At 39.5% G+C, this 26,445-nt stretch overlaps 1 protein-coding gene across 2 annotated transcripts in view; it reads left to right on the top strand.

The window, feature by feature from the left end:
• The first annotated feature begins 7 nt into the window (after nucleotides 1-7).
• Nucleotides 8-26,445, top strand: part of POLA1 (DNA polymerase alpha 1, catalytic subunit) — a 186,038-nt gene continuing 159,600 nt past the window's right edge. The window contains exons 1-19 of one of the 2 annotated variants that reach the window (XM_033512207.1): nucleotides 8-90; nucleotides 1,457-1,581; nucleotides 2,553-2,649; nucleotides 3,124-3,204; nucleotides 3,973-4,088; nucleotides 4,337-4,399; nucleotides 5,846-5,944; nucleotides 6,813-7,008; nucleotides 7,232-7,409; nucleotides 8,304-8,482; nucleotides 11,891-12,003; nucleotides 12,461-12,577; nucleotides 19,423-19,497; nucleotides 19,847-19,985; nucleotides 20,978-21,135; nucleotides 22,409-22,493; nucleotides 23,266-23,327; nucleotides 24,040-24,129; nucleotides 25,673-25,789. In XM_033512207.1, the coding sequence (XP_033368098.1) occupies nucleotides 60-90; nucleotides 1,457-1,581; nucleotides 2,553-2,649; nucleotides 3,124-3,204; nucleotides 3,973-4,088; nucleotides 4,337-4,399; nucleotides 5,846-5,944; nucleotides 6,813-7,008; nucleotides 7,232-7,409; nucleotides 8,304-8,482; nucleotides 11,891-12,003; nucleotides 12,461-12,577; nucleotides 19,423-19,497; nucleotides 19,847-19,985; nucleotides 20,978-21,135; nucleotides 22,409-22,493; nucleotides 23,266-23,327; nucleotides 24,040-24,129; nucleotides 25,673-25,789 (2,121 nt within the window). In that variant the 5' untranslated portion in view covers nucleotides 8-59. Of the gene's footprint in view, nucleotides 91-1,456; nucleotides 1,582-2,552; nucleotides 2,650-3,123; nucleotides 3,205-3,972; nucleotides 4,089-4,336; nucleotides 4,400-5,845; nucleotides 5,945-6,812; nucleotides 7,009-7,219; nucleotides 7,410-8,303; nucleotides 8,483-11,890; nucleotides 12,004-12,460; nucleotides 12,578-19,422; nucleotides 19,498-19,846; nucleotides 19,986-20,977; nucleotides 21,136-22,408; nucleotides 22,494-23,265; nucleotides 23,328-24,039; nucleotides 24,130-25,672; nucleotides 25,790-26,445 lie in introns of both variants that reach the window. The other variant, XM_015637371.1, reaches the window with a different exon arrangement.

Raw genomic sequence — 26,445 nt, 5'->3', positions numbered from 1 at the left:
GCGGTGGCGCGCGGGGCTCCCGTCTCGCGCCACTTTCGGGAGCCTTTGGCGCGAGCGCCATGGCCGAGAGCGGCGCTCGGGGCCGGGACGGTGAGACGCGGGGGCGGCGGGGCGGCCGGGGCCCCCGTCCTTGTCCTCCTGCCTGTCCCCGTCCCTCGCAGGCGCCGGCGCTTCGCTGTCACGCGGAGGGGCGACGGGGCAGCGGCGCTGGCGGCGGCGAGGGCGAGCGCGCGCGCAGCGGCGCGGGAGCGCGCGTGCGCAGCGGTCGGTCGGTCGGTCGGTCGTGGTGGGGGCGGAGAGCGCCGCGCGAGGGTCCCGCGCCCCGTGTGGGCCGCTCGGCGGGGCCGGAGCCTCTCCGGGCGGGCTCGGGCCGCACGGCCCCGCGGGGAGCGCAGGGTGGCTGCGTGGTTCTCCCGGCTCGCGTCTCCGGTGGGAGCGCTCTCGGCGCAAGGGGCAGCGGCGGGCGCGGGTGGTCCCGGCTGGAGCTGGAAACGCGCTTGTCCCAGAGGAACGCCTTGCCTGAGGCGCTGGTGGACAGTACATTGAAGGATTGGCGGAAGATAAGCGCTCCCAAAGTGGTCCGTCTTTGCAGTTGTCCCTCATGGGGCGGCAGGCAGTGTAAATGCCCTTTTTACCCCAGCCCTTAGCAATACAAATCCGGACTTCTTTCGGCTGCGCTGCCGGGGTGCAGCTGTGTTCACAAGGTGATGTCCTGCTGCCACCAGGAGGGGACTGCCCTGCTCCTCTGGCCGGCCTTGGGTCTCCTGCCTGCGCGGGGTATGCGGCTCCTCAGGCTGAACCCTCAGCCTCGTCCCTGGGCTGTCTGTTTGCTTTTAGAAGTTGGATTGGGTCCATTTGTTCCATGTGGTCAGATAAGTGTTCCTCACCCAAATGAAGAGGAAGAAAAAAAGGTCAGAAGTAGGAAGCAACTTGCTGGGGAGAGCATTTGGAAGGGAAGGAGGTGGAAGAGGAAATGGGGTGTCAGCTGTCAACAGTTTACTAGTTTGTCTCAATCTGGTCACACTCAAACGCCGTGAAACTGCCTAAAAACATCACTGCTTTGTAGCAGTGTAGGCCTTCTCTAAGTCTGGTATTCCTGAGTTGTCATGGAGACATGCAAAATAAAAGGAGCTGGAAATTCCCAAGGAAGGGTTGGGGGGGATGCCTTACAGGGAAAGACTGATGAGATTTGAGAGGTGCTTTGGAAATCTAGGTGGTGGCTTCACACTGAGCGTGAGCTGGCATGAGAGGGCTGTTTGAGCTCCCTGTCAGGCCATGCCTTCAGTATCATTCCAGAATTGGCTTAGGAAGAGCCATCTGTGACTGTGCTTTTAGCCAAGTAGGTTTTGGTTTTAAGCAAAACTACAGTCATCTATTAGTGCATCACTGAACACTTAAGTACCAAAGCTAGCAGCTCATTGTTAAACTAATTTCTGTTGTTTCTAATTAAATACAGATATGAGTGAGTCCGGAGGTTTTGCAGCATCACGTTCTAGACGTGAGAGGAAGAATAGAAAGGGCCAGCAAGAAGCACTTGAACGTCTGAAAAAAGCCAAAGCTGGGGAAAAATTAAAATATGAGGTGAAAATTCCTCATCTTTTCTTCTTAATTAAAAGGGAATGTGGGCTGAGAAGCTTAAACACCATTTATAGATATGTAAAAGTTATGGGAAACAAAGCAAGCCTTTCAGATGAGCTTTTGTGTTTTTAATAGTGTTTTTCTTAATGTAGCTGTAGTTTTCTGCTTTCTAATATAGTTTATTTGTTTATTTCTGTTTTCAAAACTAACCCAGTTTTGTTAACTGCAAGTCAGACATGCCTGCCATTGCTTGAGAGGTATGCCACAGGGAAGGACTAATTTTTAAAATTGCACAGTTAATGTTGTGACAGGAAGTACTTTTTTTTTTTATCACAGATGATTTTAAACTTTAATTTCAGAGCTTTACATGACTAAAATCCATTAATATTGATATGCTGTGTCTCTACAAAGAGACCAAAATTTAAGTGGTGGAACTGAAATCTGGCAGTGAAACATTGATACTGTAAATTTGTCCAATCGTGATGGCAACAGGAAGTGACTTCCTCATTGAGGTGAATAGATGTAAAGAAACCAGAAGTCTGTAGATCATTAACATGCAAATTTTCTCTGAGCACTCTGCTTGGGTACATCAAATCCCTTTCCTTTTCACTGAGCTCAGACTGGTGTTTAAGAGTAGAGCCAAGGTCAGAAGTCTCCACTGCTAGGTTTTTTATTTTTTTAAATTTTTTTTGGTAATATGAAATGAGCAATAAAGCAAGTAATTTTCAATGAAATCTCTGCCAGTACTTCAGTAGATTTTGAGTTTCAGTATACTGTGATTACTTTAAAAACTGATAACTTATCTTTTATCTCTTCCAAAAAAGAAACTTAATGAGTAACTGTGCCTACTAGTTCTGAACAGTGTAGCAGTATAAGAACCCTACATGCATTCTTGGGAGTTTTTATGTTCTGACTGATGATTTGCAGTATTGATGGTATGGAAACTGTTAATCCTCAGTTTACCTTAACTGTAGGTTGAGGAATTCACGGGTGTTTATGATGAAATAGATGAGGATGAATACTCCAAGATGGTCAGAGACCGTCAGGATGATGACTGGATTGTTGATGATGGTAAGTTAAGATTAATTTGGAGGGTTATTTTGGTTCTAATGTTACAACTCAATTAGGCTTCATAATGTTCATGCTTTGAGGTAAGTTATTGTTAGTACATTCTTAAAAATTTGTTTTAGAAGACAAGAGAAAGGCAGTCTTAATGGAAATTAATATTTGCTTTGTTCTCATAGTAGTCTGTAAGGATTGTAATGAAAATATTTTTCCATTAAGACTTGTTCTTGAAATTTTATTTTCAGTTATCAGTGTAACCAATAACAGTACTTTTTTTTAATAACATTGTAATTTCTAATGAAACATATAAGAATATATTTAGTCTAATAAAAGATAGAGCTAAAAGTGCTGTAGTTTTTAATACTTGCTTTTGTAACTTTTGCTCTATATTAAAGGGGGAAAAGTGTTTAAATGTGTGAAAAATTCAGGAATATCAGAAGACAGAATTTAAACTGCAATTTTTTAACAATTTTTCTACAGATGGGATAGGTTATGTAGAAGATGGAAGGGAAATATTTGATGAAGATCTGGATGATGATGCTCTTAGTTCCAGTAAGAAAGGTAACTTGCATGTGACCACTGAACAATGTCTGCCAGGGTCTTTTAAAAGTTACCCAAAAAGGGCAACTTCCTGTCATCAGTATATGACGTAAATATGGCCAAATGACAGATTACTTGAAGCTCTGTCATTCTGTGCCTGTGGATTTTGTTCAGCCCTGGTGATGCAGAAGATGGAGGCTCACAAATTAAGGTCACATCACTGTTAACTGCTTCAGCACAATTTGGGCACTGCTGCTTGCACTTATCTGTGGAATGGGGATTCACTTCTAGAGCAAATGCATCTGGAAGGAGTGTTGGTTTTCAAAGCTGGTGCCTAAAAGATGTGTGATCTCTCTTGACTACTAAAATACTTTCATGTTTGTAAGAATCTAGGCTCGTGATTTTCTCAACTTTTTTATGGGATCTGGTGGCAAACTGAGAAATTGAGCCTGATGTTGAGAATCCAAGCCTAGTGCCAAACTCCTGGACTCTTCATTTTTTCTCCCTGGAGATGCTTCCATGTAAAGTATCTTTGTACTTTTTCTGGAGTATTCAAAAGGCATCTCTAACATGACTAGGAAACACAGGGTGTTGAGAGGGCTTTTTGTTTTTTGTGTGTGCATGACAGCTGCTATAAAGCTGAAAGATGACTAGGCTTCACTTCAGCCAGAAGTGTAAAGATAGCCAAGGTAGTCTACTTCTTCTGTCTGTCCCTGATAATAACTGGACCTGTAAACACTGAACTTTTCTTATGTAAATTTCACAAATTTTAATTTTTTGTTTTGGTAGGAAAAGGTGGCAGAACATCTACAACTGATAAAAAGAACGTGAAGAAACCTGTGGTGTCCAAGTCAAACACAATTAAATCTATGTTTATGGCCAGTGCTGGGAAGAAAAACACAGATGTAAGTTTTTATATTTTTGAATTTAAATATTTCTGACTTGTTCACAGTTTTAGTGGGAGTGGAGTAAACCAAAGGCTCATTTTAGTTTCTTTTGTCTAGCAAGATAAACTTCTATTACGATCTCTTGTGTATGGAGCATTTCTGAAAACACTGTGTGTGTTTTGTGGAAATCCTCTAGTCATTTACTGCTATTCTTCTGATGGGGTTTGCACATATAACAGAACTGTTTGGCTAATCTTACCTTACAGAAAACTGTGGACCTGTCCAAGGATGATTTACTTGGGGATATTCTTCAAGATATTAGTGCTGAAGTAAGTATGTTAATAAAATCTGGTGGAAACAACCTTAATCCATTAATTTGTCATGGAACATACCAAGAAAAGGCAGTTTTTTGTGAAACTAGACAGTCTGATTTCCTCCATAGCACATCTCATTGATATATTCCACATGTGTGTGCTGTTGGCATGTTGTCTCCACCATGCAGATGCATGTAACATGCAGAAGTTGCATGACTGTATTGCTTCATAAGGCAATACCTCTGTGACCTGATTACAAATGGTTTCTAGTTGGGTGATGTGGAGCCTGAGCTAATGCAACCTTTAGAGTTTTAGTCACTGTGGAGTGAAAGAGGACTTGGTTGCCTCTGAACTGTGTGCTGTGTATCTGTCACCACCCCTCAGCCAGGGAACTGTAGGACATCTCCATCTGACCTATGTGGGTTCACAGGAGGAGCTGAGGGAGCACTGTTTCAGCAGGTGATATAACCTGAACCCCTGTCTGCCTCCTGCTTCCCACCATTTGCTGCAGAGAACCAGGTTAACATTCCCTTGGGGGCAGGAGTGCAGGATGGCTGCTGTGACAGGGTTGGACTGTCTCAAATACCTAATGCTCTTTCAGCAAGATTTCTTAAAACCAAAAGGATTGCTCACATGCAAATGTTGAAATTGCTGTAGTGGTGAGATACTGAATCTGTTGAGCCATAATAATCTTAACATGTTTTTTCAGTGCAATAAAGGGTAGAGGATGTCCCAATGTAAAGTTATTCTCTTAGTTTTGTGCTCTTATTATTTTATTCCTCCCTATGATATCTAACTGAGGCTATTATAACCCCTCTGCTCCCCCTGCTCCCCTCCCAGTAACATTAAAGAAATGCATTTTAATGCTGTCAAATTTGTGGAGCATTGATTAGGGAAGATAATGCTAATAATTACACTATGGTTTCTATTCACTTAAATACTAGTTAGCTACTGATTTTTTTTGGTTTGTTTTGTAAAATTTCTTTTGTTATTAGCTGTTAATAAGGTTAGAGAATAAAATACCTGTACATGTAAATAAGTTAAAATGTGTTTTTCTCTAGTGGAACAGTGCTGAAAGAGCACTTCTGCCTTTCATAAGGCATGTATGTTCAATACTACTGCTTCAGCAGATGTGAAAAACAACAGAAGTTATTCTGATACTTGTGCAGTAAAGGCATGGTTAGCTATTGAAATTCCCAGTTTGAAAACTGTCTCACTTACTGATGGCAGTTTTTCTCAGATAGTTTCCTCCCCAAAAAAATCCAGTGTGTCTTTATGGGCTGATTGCTCAGGTAACATTATTTTATGGGGCTGAGTTTTGTATCAGGAGGTGTTTTCTTCATCAGCAAAAAATATTGGTGTCCCTCTTTCTCTTTGATGGAAAAATGTTACTAACCAAGGCAAAAGAAACCAGTAAACAGCTCTTCCTTTTGTCACTTTCACTGTTCTTTCAATATTCAGACAGTTCAGCTAAGTCCACCACCAATTATAATGCTGAAAAGGAAAAGATCTGCTGGAGTACCACGCAATCCTTTCTCTGTGCCGTCCCAAACTTCTAAGGTAAAGTGGAAAAGAAAGATGTTCTTATTGATTAGCACTAATCTGTGTTTTTTGTTGGTTAGTATACCGGTGGCTTTTATTTCTCCTCCTGCAAATTAACTTTCTCCTTAGTTTCCATAGCAGTGTTACAGTGTAACTTGGCGCTTTTTTCTGCATCTCCTTTCATGTGAACACACCAACAGTACAATTAGTGTTGTGTCTGTAGTATAAGTAGGTGTTTGTAGCTGTTACATTTGACAGGTAAAACTGTTGTTACAATGGTCAGTGCATCACATGAAGGTGAGTTTCTGCTCTGTCTCTTTTCCAAAGATAGAAAAAACCCTTGTGGTAAAGAGAGGATGATGGGAGATGAAATAAGCAGGAGCATGGAAAAGGATAAGAAACTAATTGTTTGCAGAAATGGAAAAGAAATGGAAAATTGAAGCTATGGTTAGAAGTTTTCCCTTGTGGAGGACTTTGGAGTGAAAGGAGGATGGGTTGCTAAGGATGGAAGGCCAGCATTTTGTTAGGACTCCTGGTAAATGCAAGGGACTTGATAACTGGAAATACGATGAGATAGTTTGTAATGATCTGTAGAAGGAAAATGGAGTAGTGTAGACACATCTGATTTATGAAGCCTTGTGTGACATCAACTCTTAATGTTGAAAATAATCACCAGTGCTACTCAACAGTTGTGTTCAAAATGAAAAGCAATTGGAAAAATAAAGGGAGATGTAGTAAGAGGGGGTAATGGTGCAAAATATGTGGAAGTTTTCCTCTAGCCCTGGTTACTAGATCTGCAAATAGCAAATGAAAGGTTTCATTGTTTATTTTTTCTTTCTTTGCTCTTACAAGATTATTTTTAACTCATGGTGGAAATGTTTTTCAGGTAATCACCTCTATATCAAAGAACGCTTCTGCTCATGTCAGAAAGGAAACTCTTTCTCCAGCTGCATTTCATCCTAAACATCCCAATTATACGGCAAAATCTGTCAGAGTCTCTGAAAATGAGGACACCAAGCATGTGCAAAAACCTATAGAAAATGAGGGAATAGTGAAGGCAGTAGGAGAGAAAGCTACTAAAGGTATCAAAAGTAAATCAAAATCCAGTTCTGGAAATTCTTTAAATATGATATAGTAGTGTAAAAACACCTGTTAAATTATACTATTTTAGATAGCTTAAATGTGACACTTTTTTCTATCTTAATACTGTATATTATGGTCATGCTTGTAGTGTGCTATCACTGCATACTGCTATAGTATGCAGTGTGTCATTTTAATGATTCAAGCCTTTAGTTCTACCTGCAGCACTTCCAGATGATGGTCAGGAAATGATGGATTTTGATGAGGAGGACTTTGACGAACCTATGGAAGCAGAGCATGTGGAAACTATACCTGAGACAGCTGAAAGCTTGAAAAGAGACAATGAAATTGAGAAGAAAGAGACTGAGCAGCTTGAATCAGAGAAGAAGGAGACGTCTGTCTTGTAAGAATCCTTTTTTTTTCCTTTTTTTCTTCCGCTAAGAAGGCTCTCAATTTCCATAAACCTTAGATTTAGCTTCATAATTGTCTTTGCCAAAGGGATAATTGTGATATAGACAGAATGGTAATAATGCTATGCAATGCTTTTTTTATTGTCGTTACGTTAAGAATGGTAATGTGCTGATAGCTAATTAATTGAAAAATATTTGATGTTTTTGGGGTCCAGCATGTAACACCATGTGTTTCAGCACACTGAGGTGACTCAATGTAGGTGTTAAATACTGAACTTTGATGTCAGTAAGCAAAAACAAGGAATTTCTAACAATACTTATTCTAAGTGAATCTGAAAGTATTTTGTAATAGATGTAGGTAAAAGTTTTGTTGCTAAAAGTAATGGTGAACAGCTATGTCTTTGGAAATAGGAAAAAAGGTGGGCTTTTCCCTGTTTGTTTTTTTTAATTGTTTGGAAAATCTTGAGTCATATGTTTCCATAAGAAAATGTTTCAAACGGTAAAGTAATTGAATGATGAAAAAGACCTAAACATCTAATGACTGAAAAGGTAGTTTTGTTTAAATAATCCATTGTTATCACTAAGCAACTTGTATAGATGGATGGTCATATTTGATATGTAAAGACTTGAAGTGACCAAGGCTGAAATACCAGCTGACTGATTTTTAAAGCCTTTGTGTGATGTATCAAGAACCATACTTAAATGTGGGTTTCTGTCACTCCACCCCTCTTTTCAGAAGAAACCTGAGGAAACCCAGCTGTTGGGAATGCTTCTTGGTAGTGGAAAGAAAAACAAAAGGTGTAGGCCTAGAAAAAAAGCAAAATGATGATTATTGCAAAGGCACAATTTTAATTGTTTGTTTTTTTATTCTTCTGCAAAACCTGCAGAAGTTGTTCTCTCCCAGGTCTCTCAGGTTGGGACAGAATTGATGAGGATGAAGCTGATCTAGTAGCAACAGAAGTTCAGCTGGACCCCAATCTTCTTCCACTTGTGAATGGGGGAAGTGATGATCAAGTCTTAAGGTTTTATTGGCTGGATGCTTATGAAGATCAGTTCAGTCAGCCAGGTAACTGTTCAGTTAAAGGCAGAAAATGCTGATCTGATCCTTTTTGTTCAGATTTTCTTTTTTGAAAATTGGGGTTTTCAGACTTGACTGAATTATATCCAGTTCCCTGTAGCTCTGTGCTCCAAGATGTTCATCTCTTGTTTTTCTGAACCTCTGTCTGCAGAGCAGGGCACTGAGTGGGAGAAGAGTGTCATATCTTGGCCTAGTATAGAGATAGGGAAGTAAAAGCGACTTACTGGCACTGTCCAGTGTTGGTGACCCATTGTCCTTAAAATCTTCTATGCTCTGGGAACAAGCTGAAGTTGTTAATTTCTTGCTCAGTGATGCAACGACTGAGCATGCTTTCTTGTTTTTGGGAAAGTAACTTAAAATTCACGTGGATGGCTAAAAATCCTGTACCATAGAAGCTGCATGATTTTGTACAAAGGAAAGGTATGTCTGTCAAGAGAGGAAGGTGGAAAAATACCAGGTCTGTCTTGTATTTTTTATTCCCTAATTCAACCTAAATCTTCAAGATTGTCTTTGAATTAAGATTGGTAAAATACTCTGTGCAGTTGAAGTGTGAATCCTAGCTCTCATAATCTTCAAATTGCATCATTCTGACAAAACAATTTGTGTTCACATCTGTTATGAGCACGTCCCATCCATCCCCTCATTTCATTAGCAGCTTTAGGATCTTGGGTTTCTAGTTTGTGTTTCATGTGTGTTTACCAGAAGGTTCTTTCACATGTTGGAGGTTTTTTTCGGTTGAAACTTAAAGCATTGAGTCAGATACATTTCTTTGTTAACACCTTTTGTTGTGAGTTGGGATGCCAAACTTAAATATGAGACTGTGCTGGGCTGAACAGCTTGGTGATGGGGGTGGTAATAATCATAGATATCTTGATGAAATCAATAGCTCTAATATAAAATTGCTACTTTTAAAGAACCCGCTATTGTTATTTTTCCTTTTTTTTGTCTTTTAAGTCAGTGATTGCTGAATGGAACATAATTATGAAAGGATTTCTGTTCCTCGCATGCAAGGAGTGTTTTTTTTCTCATTATGACTTTTTCAGGATTGAATAATAAAGACTGCACCTGTTTTCAATTAGTAATGTAGAAGGGAAAATTTTGATATTGCTTTTTGTTTAACATGTTCATGATCTTTGTTTATGCCTCATTTGCTGTGATGTCAAATGCATTGCCTGAAGAGTAAATACTATAGCATAATCATAAGACTCTTTCAAACTTAATGATTTTTTGGAGCCTTACTTTTCATAATTCCCTTTATGGTCTTAGGCAGAGAACTCGAGAATTGTGATCCTATTAACATTTTAAAGAAATAATGAATAAAACCTGCCCTTATTTTTTTCCCCTCTGCAAGACATTTTCTCTGTGTCTTGACTTTGCTTACCTTTTGGTTCATTTAGTAGCATGATCCTTCTTCTCACAGGCTTTGATTTATTTGTATTTTTTCTTTCTTTCTTCTTTCTATAGTCTTGCAGGGGATAGGGTCTAATACCTCTACATTGCTATTTTTTTATTTTTTTAAAAAAATTTTTTTTTTTTGGTTTTGTGTGAAGTGTCTCTGAAAAGTCTTTAAAGTTAGTTCTGCTTTTACTGTCTGTGGGGATGATACTGTGTGTTCAACTGCATGATCTCAAAAGGTTCCTTCCATTCTAAATTAATGTGATTCTGTGAAGTCTGGTTATTAAGACCACTTACTTGTCTGTGCTAGAGTTGATAGAAGTTTGTCTTTGCAATCTGGGCAGCTTTTTACCCTATCTTTGACTGGCTCATGTATCCTTCTTTCTACCTCCCCTGCTTATATGTAGTCCTCTGACAGATTAACTACTCCATGCTCTTAATATTTCTGCCTGTTCAAGCAGTCAGCTACTGTTTTGTGGTCTCTCTCACAGTTTCATCTTTCTGTATGATACAAACCTATCTGAGGTGGGTTTTTTTTATCCCTTAACAAAAAAGTAAAAGATTGCTGGGGACAAGAACTTCATCTTCCCTGTCACTTAGATCTGCAATTGGAGCTCTTTCTCAATACTTCTATTCAAACTGTCTAAATCTTCAAGATTGCCTCTGTATTAAAATTTCTTAAGATACTTTGTGCAGCTGAAGCTTGTATCCTTGCTCTCATCATCTTCAAAACCTCAGCATTCTCTATCCTTGACAAAAGTAGTCTTGTTCACATCTATTCCAAGCACTCAGAAAATGATTTTTCATAGCCTGTCACTTTGACTCTGTCATCCATCTTACTGTATCTTCACTGATTTATCTTTGATCTAATGCATTAAGAAAGGTGCCTTTATGCCTGATAGATCTCCTGGCAAAGATAAATTATAACTCTTAACCGAGGACTTGTTTGTGCATTGCCAGGCCAAGGAGAAATGCAGATTCCAAAATCTTCTATGCATAAAAACCCGTTTCTGAGACAGTCTCAGCATGGATATTTCTGTTTTCATCAACAGTATGCTGTAGAAAGAGTGTCTTTCATATGATCAAATTCCAAATTGTTTGGAGCTTGAAGGGAACCTGGTAAAGCCAGGTTTCTGAGTTGTACTTGGAAGTTTTTTGTACTTGTAATTTGCAAGCTGTTTGTGACATTTGGGTGGCTTGGTACTAAGTTATTTTAAAGTTTGACATAATTTGATTAGCAGTCTGCATCATTTTGTGTTATTGCCACATTCTCTAGGCTCAGAGATGTGCATATACTGTAACTGTCCACAGTGAAGTCGGTTGCCACTAATCCTGCTCTGTATAATCGTTCTGTCTCCCTTGGTTACAACTGCTCTCTTGGCATCCAGGATTCCTAGGAATGTCATGCATCTTTTGGTGCCCTCATTTGTTAAAAATAGTCACTTGAAAGCAGATCAGCTTCTAGTTGTTGTCTTCAAAATGTATTTCTACAGGTTTTATTGGTAATAGTCTTGGTCTCATGGTACTGAAGTGTAGGGAAAAGGAGTTAACCGTACTGGTCTGGCTGAAGAGTGAAAAACTGTAGATAGCACATGTTAGAGGATTGATTGACAGCATAGGCATTCTGATAATCTTAAGCTTTTACTGACATCTTTCTCCTTCCTCCCTCTCTCCAGGGATTATCAAACTAATACAGGCAGCAATGGAATATCAGAACAGAATTTTGAGACTGGCTGTGTAATGCCGTTTTGAATTTTACATACCAGGTGTTACTATAGCAATGGAGGTAGAGACAAGAAGAATGATACAGGTGTCTGTTTGTAAAGCTGGTGTTTAAAACAATTTAGAATGTGCTGATACATCGGAAAGATTTGTTTTTCAAGGACCTAACACAGAAATGGTTGTGTTTCAATGCAAGAATACATTATAAGCTGCTTCCAGCAAGATTAGAAATGATAAATTCTGAAACTGCATATTGAATTCTTTGCCCTTCTCCCTTAGGTGTGGTATTTTTGTTTGGCAAAGTTTGGATTGAATCTGCAACCACCTATGTCAGCTGCTGTGTGACAGTGAAAAATATTGAGAGAACTGTTTATCTGCTGCCACGTGAAACAGTAAGTGTGACTTTTAAGCACATCAAACATAAGTACCTTTCATTCTGCTTATGGCAGGTTGTGAGTTTAGCAGTGTGTTTATGGAAGCTGTTGGAAGCCAGTGTTATCTGATGTAGGTGATAAAGTTAAAAACAATGTGTACACAATATATCACCTGTGAGCTGCGGAGTAGAGCCCTGTGACTTCCTCTGACCCTAACAACTGCAGACAAATTTTTACCCTTAGTCTTGCTGCTCGGCAAATAAAGTGGTCTTGAAGTATTACTAGAAGACTTAGGGTTTTTTTAAACATTCTGTTTCGAGTAATTTTTTCTAAATTAGGGATTTCTTGGCTGATTGCACTCTAGTTTTTCCTAAAAACAGAGATACACGATTCATAATAGCAAAGTAAAATTCACCTTGTTGTCATGTCTGCTGACATTTTTGTTAATTTGTAAAACCTCACTTTTGTTTTTGAGGAAATGGACCTATCTACTGGTAAAGAGACGGAGACTCCAGTAACTATAATGAGTGTTTTCAAGGAATTTAATGACAACATTTCACCAAAGTACAAGATCATGAAGTTCAAATCCAAGGTTTGTTTGCAAGCATCCTATTTGGTCATTTTCTGTTGTTCTGGTTTTTAAGGTGGGAAGGCTGTTGAAACACTGTCCAGGGATGGAGGTTGTGCCAAAATGCAGGTACATAACTCCTGACATGTGTAAATGTACCTGCTCGTAAAAACCATCTAAAATACCTGTATTCCTTTAAGAATGGTAAATGTACAACATGGTTGTTCCTCCAGAAGTATACTGGAAATACTCACTCATTAGATTCTTTAAAACTGGGTTGAGTGTCAGGTTGCCTTGCTGAGCTGTTTTTTGAGAATGCAGAACAGATAGAAATTCTGATTCCTAAAGCCTTAGTATCAGCTCATGCTGTCGGAGTTTGAAAGATGATGTTGTCTGGTGGATAAGTCAATACTCTGGGATTACACTGGCTTTGCATTTGATGAGCTATTTTATTGAACTTTATCTCTTGGCATGTCTCATCCTTCTCACTTTTGCAGATTTATCTTTTTAGAGTGCATGCTGTTCAGAGTGTGGATGGTCATAGTGTGGCTATGCAGGAGGTAACAAGTGAGGACTGTCACTCAGTCTTGAAAGCTGTTCTGTGCTTAGAGTTATGGGCAATAGTCTTACAAGTGTTGTTTTGCTGTGCTCTGTTTGCTCAACAAATCTTTAAAATGACATTGGAAAAATGAAATATTGCTATAATGGAAACTTTGCACATAAATTAATAGAATACTTGTCATGATTCTGTAGGAAAAGAGCTGATACTGCTGATAATGTTGCAGATTTGGACTGAATTAGTTTGCTAGTGTCAAAGCTTTATTATCCATTTACATAGAGCATTTGTGTTTTACAGGGGAGGGCAGAGGTGGGAAGCTTGGGAAGGGAAATGTGGCAAACTTTCAAGTTAGGGGAGAAATCTGTTCTGACTGAAGTGCTCAGAAAAGTTTATATTTTTTGAAGTAATGTGTTATTAGTCTGGCAAAGCTGATTTTCATTAGCTTTTCCCATCCTGGCAATCTTGTGATTTCACAGGATTCATTCCTGAATAGTTAATCAGCAAGTGAGATGACAAGTAAAAATGCAGGAAGAATGGAATTTAACAATATGTAAATGAGGGAAAATAAAAACAGTTAGTGTGGTAATTCAGGTTGGAAAGATTCTCAGGAGGTCATCTCATCCAAAGCTAGCTAAAGTCATTCTGAAAGTTTAAGTTGTTAAAGTGAAAATGTGAGCAGTGTTTCTCAAATAGCAAAGTCATGCAAGACATGACATCTTTTCAGCAACTTGTAGCTTAGTGTGTTATTTATAGAGTTCAGGGAAAATGGATGTGACATTAGTTCTCTGTAAAAGCTTTTTTTTTTTTTTTTCCTCAAGCTGATTTTCTCTCTTAAAACTCTGATGTAAATTTGGGTTTTTGTGTTTTCTGTTATTTCTCATGTATAGTTGATTATAACATAATTACATGTGGGATCAGGAGTAAATTTAACAATAGATAAAAAACAAGTTGCTGATAGCTCACTGTTCAAAAATCCTTTCAGGAATGAGGGGGAGAGAACTCAAAGAAAAACTATTTTCCCTTAAGAGAGAGGATGAAAACACTTGTAATCTAGAAAGGAAAGAAGGAAAAGTGTCTCCAAAAAGACACAGATCTGCTTACAGAATCTTGGGAAACCTCCATCTTTTCCATGGTGTACCAAATAAGAATAATGTGAATGAGGTAATAGAACGATGCAGTTGAACATTCAAAGATGGCTCTTAAAAATCAAGGTAAAACCTGTTAAATTTTTATGGAGCTTACACAGAACTCAGGGCAAAAGACCCACCAGTCTTGTCTGGGTACATGGCTGCAGTACATGTGGGGTCCTTGGATGTAATACAAGAGTAGGGAAGTGGGAGCACTTAGACACTGTTGAGATTTTCCCTTAAATATTATAACACTTGGTCACCCTCATGGGGAAAGATTAACTCAAGTGACTACAGGTACAAAAGATGGCAATTAGAAGGATGAGACAAAAGGAGAATCAGTTGTACCAGAGGTGACTGTGAAAGAGCTTTAATTTTTTTTTAGCTAGTAAAGTGAAGAATAATGATAAAACCTGTTTGCTCTCTAGAAACATTAAAAGAGCAGCAAGAGAGCTATTTAAAGGACGGTTTTAGCAAAAGAGTGAATTTGTAACTTTTAATTTATGAATAAATTAGGCAGGATAGCTGGTTCAGGGAAGCTCTGAAATAACCTACCAGAATTGTTTCTGAACAGTAATAATTCAAATTATGTTGAATTCTTAAGTAAACTGATTTTTCTTAAAATTATAAAAGCTATCCAAGTTTATTTTGCTTGTGTAATTTTCTGCTAATTTTGATAATTCTGGAAGGATGTAATGAGAACTGGAAATAGTAGGAAGGTATGGCAGTAGTAATATGGAAGGTAGGAGAGAATACAGGAGGGTAGAGCAGGGCTGTTAGTGGGGTCTTTGGAGGATTATTCCAAGATAGTGTTACAGTAACTCAGATATTCCAGATTACAGAAAATTGACTGAACATGTGGCACCAGATCTGGCCAGGTTTACGCCTCTGCAGCAGGGAGGCTTTGTTCTCTCTGCAAGATAACTGTAGAAGCAATGGGGTTGTCCCATTTCTGTGCCCTTCTTTTCTTCTGTTCCTCTCTGAGATACCTGAATTTGCCTAGTTAAATACCTGAGTCTGTTTTTCACATGGAGTCATCAACCTCCTTTTCATTGTACTCATAGCACCAGAGATAAATACAGCCCTTGCATCTGTGTGTCCACAGGGATGTGCAGGGCTCTGGAATTGAAATGGTTTGTGGCACTCACCTAAACAAATGCTCTAGAGAAGTGATCTTTGCCCAGTTGTGACTCTAGGTGGTAAAGAGCTAATGTGCTGTAGAACATGTCCCCTGCTCTGTGATGTGCAGCGAGTGGTTAAGTGCAATGTCGTTAAGGGTTGGTGTTTTGAAAGATTTCAAACTAATAGCTTTGTTGCTCAGGTGAGACTTGTGAGCAATGCATTCAGAGTAACGTGAAGTCTCAGTGTTTGCATAGTGAAACTGAAAACCAACTCTTCTTCCATCATTAGCTGGAAGTCAGGAGGATTGCTGACATCCCTGCCATGGCACCCAGAGCTCTTTAATTCAGAATACCCCTTTTTGTGATGATGTGGAGACACTGAGACAGGTTGTTCTCTATGTGTCTTGGCCTTGCCAGCACCCAACTTTGTCCCTTTGAACACACTTAAGCCATATCATTTCCTGCTGCACCTGCTGCTAATTGTAGCTTCAATGGGTTGCACTGCTGCCAAGTTAGCAAGTCTTCACAAATCAATTTGAAAGCAGCCTTACTCCACTTAGGAACTTAGCAGCTAATCACTGCTGCTCATTTCTGCTCTCTGAAGGGCCACTTGAAGGGCAGATTATTCTGCAGCAAGCATTCGTTCACTGAGTTATGACCAGACGCTTGTGTAATTGAGCTGAGCTCTGTGGAATAACGCAGATGAAACACTACAGCAGACTATTTTTGTACTAAGTTCATCTTGCGTTTGCAACAAGAACTTGTTGGAAGCCTGAGAGGGTTTTTTTTTTTAATTAAAAAAAGAGGAGGGGGAGCACCAGTGATGTGTGCTAAAAGCAGTGCATTGCCATCTATTATATTACAACTCTGATCTGCTCGTGTTAGATGCTGCTGTGGCTCAGCAGCTCAGATCTACATTTTCATGGTAATTTGTAATGCTGATCTGGCTTCGTAGTGGTGCTCTTCTATCAAGTTATGTTATACTTCTGTTTCCATGAAACTGTTGATGCCATAGTAGTTTCTGGATTTGTCTGCTTCCTATTTATAGCAGAGGCCCCTCTCCTCTCCTGCCCCAGCTTTGCAGCCTTAGCACTGCAGTAGTACATGAAGTAACAAGCTTAACTGCCTCTTGTAGCACCCTAAGGGAACTACTGCTGATGCTATTAATTTAAAGAAAAAAAAAAACCAACCCTCAACCATCCAACCCCCAAAACAAATAACTTCAAGTTTGCCTGACTGTGCATCTATTTTGTTAATGTGTAAATTTTATTCCCATTTATGGTGATTTTGCTTATTCTTATTAAACTTCCTCTAGTGGCATATGATGCTGAGTCTTGTGTATAAAGTGGTGAACATACTGCATTGTGTAGTGAGAAATGTGATTTTTAGTTTAAGGTCCCTCTTGCAATTCCTGTAGTAATGTGCTAGCGTAGTTCTGACATAATAGTAGCATGTAAAGTGGTGCAGATGGTTTGTAAAGTACTGCAGGACAGAACATACGTATGACACAGTAGAGCACGACATTTCAGCAGGTGCCAGAGCACTGCTGCACAGGATATTGTAATAATTTGGAAAATGAAGGTAGTTATTCTTAGAAACTGACAACCTGTGTGTTGTAGAAAATCGTTATTGTTCTTGAAAGCAGAAGTGATACTTTCAATAAAGTTGTATTGAATTTCAGACTTTTTTAACTGTCTTAGAGATACATAAACAAGCTTGACTACTTTCTAGTAAAACCTAAGTCAATTAAAGTGAAGAATACAGTAGTGTCACAGAAATGATCTGTAAGCATGTGATAAAAGCTGGCAGATGGTTGGGAAATCATCTCTCTGGGGTTCCTCTCTGATGTGCTGGTACACAAAAGCCTGCAGTGTAAAGGGAGGAGTTGTGTGCAGTTGCGGGGATACAGTGTGGCTGGGATCACAGACATGTGGTGAGATAGGAGGTGGTCAAGACAGGCTGGGATGGCAAGGAGGGGGTGGCCCTTTTGTGTATCAGAGCAGTGGGAATGCATGGAGCCCTGCCTGAAGGTGGGCAAAGAGCTGGTCAGAGTTATAGGATGGACTAATGGAAGGGACATCATGGTAGAGAAAGGAAAGCCAAATCCCACCTGGAGTTGGGTCTGGTGAGGGAGACAGACCAGTAGGAAGCGCTGCTATAGGTACAGGCAGACTAGGAGAAAAGTGCTGCTGAGAGGGATAGGAGATGTGGTGACAGAGGTCATGAAATAAGCTGTGATACTGCATGTCTTCTTCACTTTGGTCTTTACTGCTTAGTCCAGCTTTTAGCAATCTGATGCCCAAGAGACCAGGAGGAAAGCCTGAAGCAAAGAAGACTTGTCCTCAGAGGAGGAGGATGAGGTTAGGGCATGTTTGAACAAATTGGACATATAAAGGCACGTGGGATCTGATGGGATGCATCCTTGTGTGCAGAGGGAGCTGGCCAATGTCAGAAGGTGCTTGGCAGTGTTTGGTGTGGATTCACAGAGGAGAAGTGATGCTTCATCAAGCTGGTAGCCTTCTGGGAAGAGGGTTTGGTGGACAAGAGGAGAGCAGTGACTGTTGTTTATCTTGACTTTAGTAGGGCTGTCAGTGCTGCCAACCACAGGATCCTCACAGACGAACTGATGAAGTGGGGGCTAGTGAAGTGGGTAGAGGGGTAGACTGAAAACCAGCTGCCCTACTGGGCTCAAAGTGTTACAATCACTGGCACAAAATCCAGGTGGAGGCCAGTCCCTAGAGGTGCACCCCCAGGGTTAATACTGGATCCAGTCCTGCTGAGCATCCTGTTAATGATTTGGCTGGTTGCATAGAGCACACACACAGCAAGTCTGCAGACAGTCCAAAACCAGGAGAGGCTGATATACCAGATAGAAAGGAAATGTCAAAAGGAATTTCAGCAGGCTGGAAATATCTTATGACCTACAGGAATCCCATCAAATATGAGAAAAAAGAGGAAATGGTCCTGTATGAAGACTGGAATAACCTCAGGCACTAGTAGATGGTGGTGACTGACTGGCTGGAAAGCAGCCTTGGAGGGGAGGACCTGCTCATCTTCGTACACATGAGACTGGGCAGGAGCCATTCACTGGGGAAAAGACTGCCATGGACATTACCAGCAAGTGTCAGGAGTTGGTCCTTTCCCCTTTGCAGACCTGGTGAGCACCTGTGGGGTGCTGTGTTTAGCTGAGCTCCTCTGTGTGAGGAATAATGTGTGCCACTGGAACAAATCCAGAATAGGACCACAAAGATACTTACAGGGCCTGGAACATCTGTCATGTGAGGAGAGGCTGAGAAGCCTGGGACTGCTCAGCCTGTAGAAGAGAAGATTCATGAGGATGAATCCTCATGATGAAGATTGGCAGTGCAAATCTTCTAATTGTTTATAAACGTTTGATGAACACGAGTGAAGATGACTCTGGCAGACTTCTTGCTGGTGCCCAATGAATGACAAGAGCAACAGATAAACATTTGAAACACATGAAATTTATCAGAATGTGGACCACTGCTTCACTGTAAGGGAGATCAAGCACTGGCACAGGTTACCTAGAGAGGCTGTGGAGTCTCCATCCTTGGAGGCTGGGGATATTCATATCTGACTGGAGAGAGCCCTGAGCAACCCACTGTGATTGACCCAGCTGTGAGCAGGCAGCTGGACTAGACAATGCCTGGAGACCCCTTTCCATCTCAGCCATTTTGGGATTTTGCAGTTATCTCCAGCCACCAATTCTCATGAGTATGTCTGAAACCTGTGAATTTAAAGAATATTTCTGAGTTTGCCTAACTACCAGGTGGGTTTTTTGGAAGTGGTTAGTATATTTTCAAGTCAATTCTGTAGAAACTTTTCATGCTAAGAAAACATCTAGAGATTAAAAATGGGCACTAAAATATTCTTACTGTCTTCAGCTGGTTATAATGAGTTGCAGAATTAGTAATACATGATCAAGCCCATGATATTTCAAATGCGTGCTTTGCCTGGCCATTTTTTCTTTAGCTTTCTCATTGGACAGAATGAACGTTCAGTTGGGAGATACTGAAAATATAATACATTTGTTTTATACAGAAAGTGGAAAAATACTACGCTTTTGAGATTCCGGATGTACCAGCAAAATCTGAGTACCTCGAGGTTAAATATTCAGTGAGTATAATCAACCTGATAAAATACCATAACTAGTTTTTTTATCTAATTAAGTGAGCAGTTTCTGTATTAAAATGGTCATTGAACATTGTGGTCCTGGCTGATGTATCCAGTGTGGATGAAAAACTTAAACTTCAGTGTGTTTTTAAATTACTGTCCTGATTTTTAAGTGGAGCCAACAGTGTGATTGCCTCAGTTACTGTAAGGTATTATGGGTTAGGGCTTTGCTTGTGGGGAATGACAGTGCTTTTGGTACTGTGTAGTTTTGTCAAGATGCTGTCTGAAGATGGTGTCAGCCTTGAAGACTTCTGTGGGGTGAAATGACTCACTCCTCTCTGTTGCTTGTTAGGCTGAATGCCCTCGGCTTCCCCAAGATCTGAAGGGACAAACATTCTCACATGTCTTTGGAACCAACACCTCTAGCCTGGAACTTCTCTTGATGAATCAGAAGATCAAAGGACCCTGCTGGCTGGAAATAAAAAATCCACGTATGGTGATTTGCATATGAAATACCTGGTTACTAGGAAACACATACATTATAGACTGGGGGGGGGAGGGAAAATTTAAATTGTATGGATGCATGATCATTTTGTACATTACCTTGCAACTTATTGGTTTAATTTTCATGATCGGTAGCCTTGCAATTTACTGGTTTAATTTTCATTATCTAGTACAAATTGTAACTTATTTTCCCTTTTTTTGGAGTGACAACTATCCGTATAAAGTTGTGCACTGTACAGATGAGATTATAACTTTTTATGCCTGTGAGAGGGGAACTGTGCAGCTGCTGTTTGATCCATACCCTAATGGCGTGTATAGGGAGCTAAACTTACTTGGCTTGAAAATGCCTCATCTTTCTGCTCTTGATAACTTACGAGGTTTTTTCCTGCAAATATATATTTTAAAGAATAAATGGCTGCTGGATGGGTTTCTTTTGTTTGGTGTGGAGCTGTTTTAGTTTTAAGTAATTTCTGCCTCATGAGTGGCATGCAGCACTTAGAGGTGGTCATGCTCCTTTATTTTGGCTTGGTAAGAGCCCCTTATTCAATGTGTGCTGCATGAACATAGGGATGTTGATCACACTGATCAAAAGCTACATCTGTTACTGCAGTCTCCTTGGGGCACTTCCAGTGTAGAGCTGGCTGTATGAATGCTGACACCAGAGGGGTTCTCCTCTTCAGCAGCTAGCTCAGTCACTGACAGAGCTGATACCAGTACGGATTACTCTGTGTAAAGCTACCTGAAGTATTTTTTGGGTTACACAGGCCTTGATCCAAATGTTCTTTCTTGTTTGGTGTTGAAGAGCTCCTGCTGTCTGGGAAGTCAGGGCCCAGGAAGGTAAAAAATTGGGCAGGATTAGTGTGGGTCTTGGACTTTCTCACCAGGGCAAAACATTTAAAGAATGCGCTCTGTGCAATGACGAGAGAAGCCTTGTCTGTGATTCCCAGAAGAATGGAGGTGGTTTGTGTTGTTTCTTCAGAGCCTTCAAATCAGCCAGTCAGCTGGTGCAAAGTGGAGGCTGTGGCCATGAAGCCTGGCTTGGTGAATGTGGTTAAAGATCTTGCTCCTCCTCCTCCTCTGGTGGTCATGTCCTTCAGTATGAAGACAGTTCAGAACCCAAAGACTCACCAGAATGAGGTAAGTAATCTGCTCTCATTTTGGTTTGGATTTGTTTTTTGGCATATACTAAAAATTTCCTCAGACTTGGAAGAAGTAATAATAACATATTTAATGTTGAAAAGTTTCTCTGCTTTATGCTCTTCAAAGAAATTTTTACTGTGGTCTCACTCTGGGCTAGAGGACCTGCTTGGTGAGAATATTTACTGTGACAGTGGATCCTATGTATGTTTTCAAGCCTTCTATTTTGTCTGTTGTGCCTCATAGTTATAAATGAGACTGTCTCAGCACACCTGTTAATTAATTTGTTTTAATTAATTAATTTAGCTAAAGGTAAGCATGGGTTATAGGTAAAATGACCAGGCTTTTCTGCTAATAAAACTAATTTTAAAATGAGAATTTGGTCTTCCATCTTAGAGCACCTGCTATTCTGCTGTAAGATCTTTCCTCAAAAGAGGAGAGATTTAGGCAGCCACTCAGTTGTGGACTGCAGACCACAATATGTACTTAGGCACTTTTTTTTTTTTTTAACATAGCTCTCATTAATGTTGGAAGAGATTTAGTATTCACTAATAGGATAGGATAGTTGTTTCTGGCTAATTGAATTGAAGACTAATTGGTTGGCAAATATTTCAAGCAGAATTATCCCTCGTGATGAATTAAAAATTTTTTTGGTGGAAGTATGGAAAATATGTGTTTTTTGGCCAAAGTAACAGGACATACACAAGATACCAACAGGACTCTGCTTGCCAAGATGCTTTAAAGCCTTTCTGCTTTGTCTTCTGTTGGGTTTTTCTGATCAGTGTCTGGGGAGCCAGGCCATCCTGCCAGCAAAGCAGTCAAAATCATCATTAAAGCTACTGGCTTCCAAACATTAAACCTCTTGGCTTCTTGACAGTGTTGACTGCTTGCTTAGGGACAGCCCTTCCTGAGGCAAGGCTTCTCTGCCCTGCTCACATCTCCCCTGCACTCCATGGGGAATCCTTTATGTTGTCTCTGGTTGGATTCAGAACAAAAACTGATAAAAGTAGAAGTTTTCCAAAGTGAATTATTATTTCTCTCAAATTTATAATCATTTAGGAGCAAGTACTATTTTATTGTCATTGAGCTCAATTGATTACTTTCTTCCTTTTCAACTATTTGTAGCTGGAATAAATTCAAGAAAGATTTGTTGGAGAAACAAGAGAATAGAAATGAGAAGCTCTTAATAAAAAGGATGGAAGAAATGAGTATGGGTAGTAGTCATGGTTATTTCTGCTTATGAAGTTATGTGTTCTATATCCCCTTGGTATAGGTTGTGGCTCTTGCAGCTCTAGTTCATCAGAAATTTCCTTTGGATAAGGCTCCACCTCAGCCTCCTTTTCAAACACACTTCTGTGGTATGTACTTGGAGCAGTTTGAGTGCAAAAATAATAAATTCTGTATGTTTTTCTTTTTTTTGTTCTGTTTTAATTTTTTTGGCTGTGGGGGGAGGTTTATATTAATCAATTTTTTAAAATTTTTGTTTCTTTCTGTCATTACAGCAAAAGTGGCCAAAAATATACAACTGACAAAATTTCATCTCCCAGACAGGCTTTTCTCCCCATTTTTGACTTTACTGGTTACTGACTTTATATCAAAGACTTAATTAAAAAAAAAAATCTTAAATTGAGATGGTGCCAAGTTACCCTGCTCTGTGCAGTTTCCCATCATTTTTATTGTTTTTACTCCATCTTTCTCTGCCCATTAATTTAGACCATTTATTTGCTGTCACTTCGATTATTTTTCTGTTCAGCTCTTCTGAACAGAATTACTTATAAACAAGTTTTCTTCAGGAATAACAATCTTGCTGCAGTGTCATTGCAGTAATATCAGCTAAACCTTGAGATTCAAACCCTGACTGGAAGTGATGAGGTGTTGAATGCTTGTGAGAGGAAGTTCTTCAGGAGCTGTAGCCCATAGTTTTAGTGTCCAGTGATAACCACCAATATGACTGATTCAGATTGGTTAATGTTTAAGTAATTACTTGGTTATCTTAAAGACAATATTCACTAAAAGCTGGTGTTTCAGAATTAGAGACGAGTTTTCTCAGCTCACTTTGTTGTGAATGGGTGCTTATGGGGAGGGTACAATTAAGAACTTGTCTGTAAGTACAAATATCACTTTTTGCAGCCGTTTCCAAACCGAGCGATTGCATTTTTCCTTATGACTTCAAAGAAGCTGTAAAAAAGAAGGTAATTTCATTTTGTTACCCTTCTGATTGCAGTACCTAATAGAATATGAACTTCATGGTGGTTTTGGTAAGTGGTGAAGAGAAATAGTCGAAGGAATGGAATGATTATTTAGTTAGTTTTCCACTCAACACCAAAGTGTTGTGTGCTCTGTGTGACTCAGTACTGCTGCTAATTGTGCTTTTCAAAAAGACGGGGTGTTAGACAGGAGAGTTGGAAAGATTTTGCAAAGAGGCTAAGATCGTGGTTAATATTCAGTATACCTGACTCTGCACTCATAGTAAACTGGGAGAATTTGTTTCTTCTTTTCTTGCAGTGTAAAGTCTGTCAAAATTTAGAACATGTCCTTTCTAAAGGGTGGTGGGAGAGCTGGCAGAATAATAAAGTAACCAATTCTTGTTTTTCATCTATTTCTGTGTGATCTTAAAGTCTGTGAGTGAAGGATGCATATGGAGCGTTTTCCTAGTGTGCTTGATTCTTACGAGGCTCTTAAAATATCACTAGACACCTGCATTCAAAAGCAGAATGGGAAAAAGCCTCTGAGAAGAGCTTTCCAATGTCTATGGGAGTGAGAAAAAAAATCCTTGCATTACAGAAGGAAAAGCAGAACTCTGTGGTGCTTTGTTATTGTCTTGTAACTAGCAGGGGAGAGGAGATGCTTCCATTTTAAACTTATTGGGTCATTGAAATCAGGTGCCTCTCTTGCTCCTTTTAGAATGCTAAAATAGAAATTGCTGCAACAGAGAGAACACTGCTGGGATTTTTCCTTGCGAAGATTCACAAAATTGACCCAGACGTTGTTGTGGTGAGTAGTTCTGAGACTTTGAGAGTTAAATTAAAGCATATTGTCAGTTGGTCAGGTTTCTTCTTTTTCTTTTGTCCCCTTATAGGCTTTTTAATGCTTGTCTTAGACTGCCTTATGAATTGAGTTTGCTTATGAGACAGCAGGTATATTTTGATACAAAGATGATAGAGAATTTTCCCTGACAGCATTTTATACATACTATTATTTCCCATAATAGCTAAAATAGGCAGTATTTTCACAATACCTGAAACAAGTTTGGTTTTTTTCTTTACTCAGAAAGACAAAACACAACAAAAACTCTGATGATTTTCTAGAAAAATAGGAACTCTTGGTATACTTAAGATTCTGTTGCAGTTCAGATGCTCATATAATTTGTGTTTATGCTGTAAATCAAAATAACCATCTATACAAATCCACAAGATCTGAGCAAAATTTTGCAATAAGCATTCTTATGTTTTCTACTGTTTCAGTAGTTGAGGGTTTATTGTAATTACTCATTTTCTTTTTTTGTTATGTTTAATTAATGTGCCATTCTGACTTTCACGTAATAAAATTCTGAAGACAATTTCAAGTTGGATGTAAGTCTGCAGTTGTTTATATACAACTTGTTAGGTTGTATGTATTTACCTAACGTCTGTAAGTAGATACAAATAATTAAGTGATGGGAAATGAGCAGTCAATGCCTGATGTTTTCAGCTCACTGCAGCTGGTATCCAGTGTTTGCCCTATGACCTCAGCTGCCTGGTGGCTCTGGCAAGGAATCAGAAGCGCTGCAGCCAGTGGCTTAAAACTGAAGATGCCAAGAGCAGGGGTGTGAGAGCTCCTATCCTGAAAACTGCAGAACTGTGTTAGTGCAGTTCAGTTTGCACCTGGTTTAAGTAGTGCTGTTGAAGTGCTGCTCCCATTTTAAGGAGCTGCAGTCCTGCACAGTCTTGCACTGCACAGAGGTACCTGCTGGAGTGGACCTGCAGTTCCTGGTGACTGGCTCATGTTCCTCAGGGTTGCCTTTTGCTTTCAGCTAAGGGTACAGACCAGTGCCATCAATGTACTTAGCACTGTTTAAAATATTGCTGGAGTGCTTTGATATGTAAATAGTGCTTGCAAGGTTAAGATTTAACAGCTGTTCCTGTTGAAGTATCAAAGGAAAAAAATTACAGTATTTTGATGCCACTATTGTGACTTTCACAGATGGAGAGAAAAGGAATTACTTTTAGCTTAAGTTTATATGCTCAGTGAAGAATGTCGTGGATTTTTCTGGAAAGCTTTAAATCCTAAACTCTGGTATCAAAGGATGAAGCTGTATTGTGTGTGCTATGAGCCAGTTATAGAGCTGATTTTGGTATTCTACTGAACAGCATTGTTAGTGTTAAGACTAATGAGTACTGTTGATGAACGTTCTCTTAGAAAGTGCTTTCTACAAGGGAGATAATGCCATCAATTAGTTGGAAAAAATCACAAAGGGCAAAGGAATACTGAGTGTGTGAAAGTAAGTATTTCAATTTGCATTTATTGTAACCTTTTTTGTTATTTTTTCTGCTTCAAGGGTCATAATATTTATGGATTTGATCTGGAAGTGCTGCTTCAAAGAATTAATTTGTGCAAAGTCCCTCACTGGTCCAAGATAGGTCGACTGAGGAGATCTAATATGCCAAAGCTTGGGGTAATAAGATTGCTTAAGTCTTTTAAGCCCCTTTATGTTGCATTTGATTAAAAACAAATTAGTTTTTCCTAGGAATTGTAAATGTGACACTGATGTATTTTGACTGCTGGTCATGCTGAATTTCGTGGGTCCCAGATCAGAAATTATGAATGTTTGTATGACTTTTATTACAGTAATAGGATAAACTGATTTTCAAGTTAGGCTAATTTAGTTTACTTATCTCAACTAGATGATAGTAATGACAGATTAATTGCAATAGTCTTTACTGTAACTGTCTTTGTCTGCTATAACGGTAAAATGAGAGAAAGCAATTTGGATTGATGGGTGAATCATCCCATAGAGAGCTGCTAAGGTAAAAATTCTGTAGTTCTTATTATATATTCGTTCAGAGGACAATGTGTGAAGCTTGGAGTATTGAAGTGCTGAACATGAACATGGCTGTGTTCTGTGCCTGTTCCTGTCCTTCCTGAGGCCAAGTTGGGTATTTCTGTGTGGTTCTGCAACTTTTTCATCCTGCTGTTATTACAAAAAGTATCCTTGGATGAAAGACAAAGTCCACACCCAGGTTCTTTTTGGGACTATTCTAATGACTGAAAAAACAAAAAAAAAGCATGATAGGTTAAGAGTTAAGATATAACTAGTAGTGAAAGTTAACT

The sequence above is a fragment of the Parus major genome, chromosome 1 (assembly GCF_001522545.3).
Source record: "Parus major isolate Abel chromosome 1, Parus_major1.1, whole genome shotgun sequence".
Classification (NCBI taxonomy): Eukaryota; Metazoa; Chordata; class Aves; order Passeriformes; family Paridae; genus Parus; species Parus major.
The sequence above is the reverse complement of the archived record's forward strand: the minus strand, read 5'-3'. Positions and strand labels throughout refer to the sequence as shown.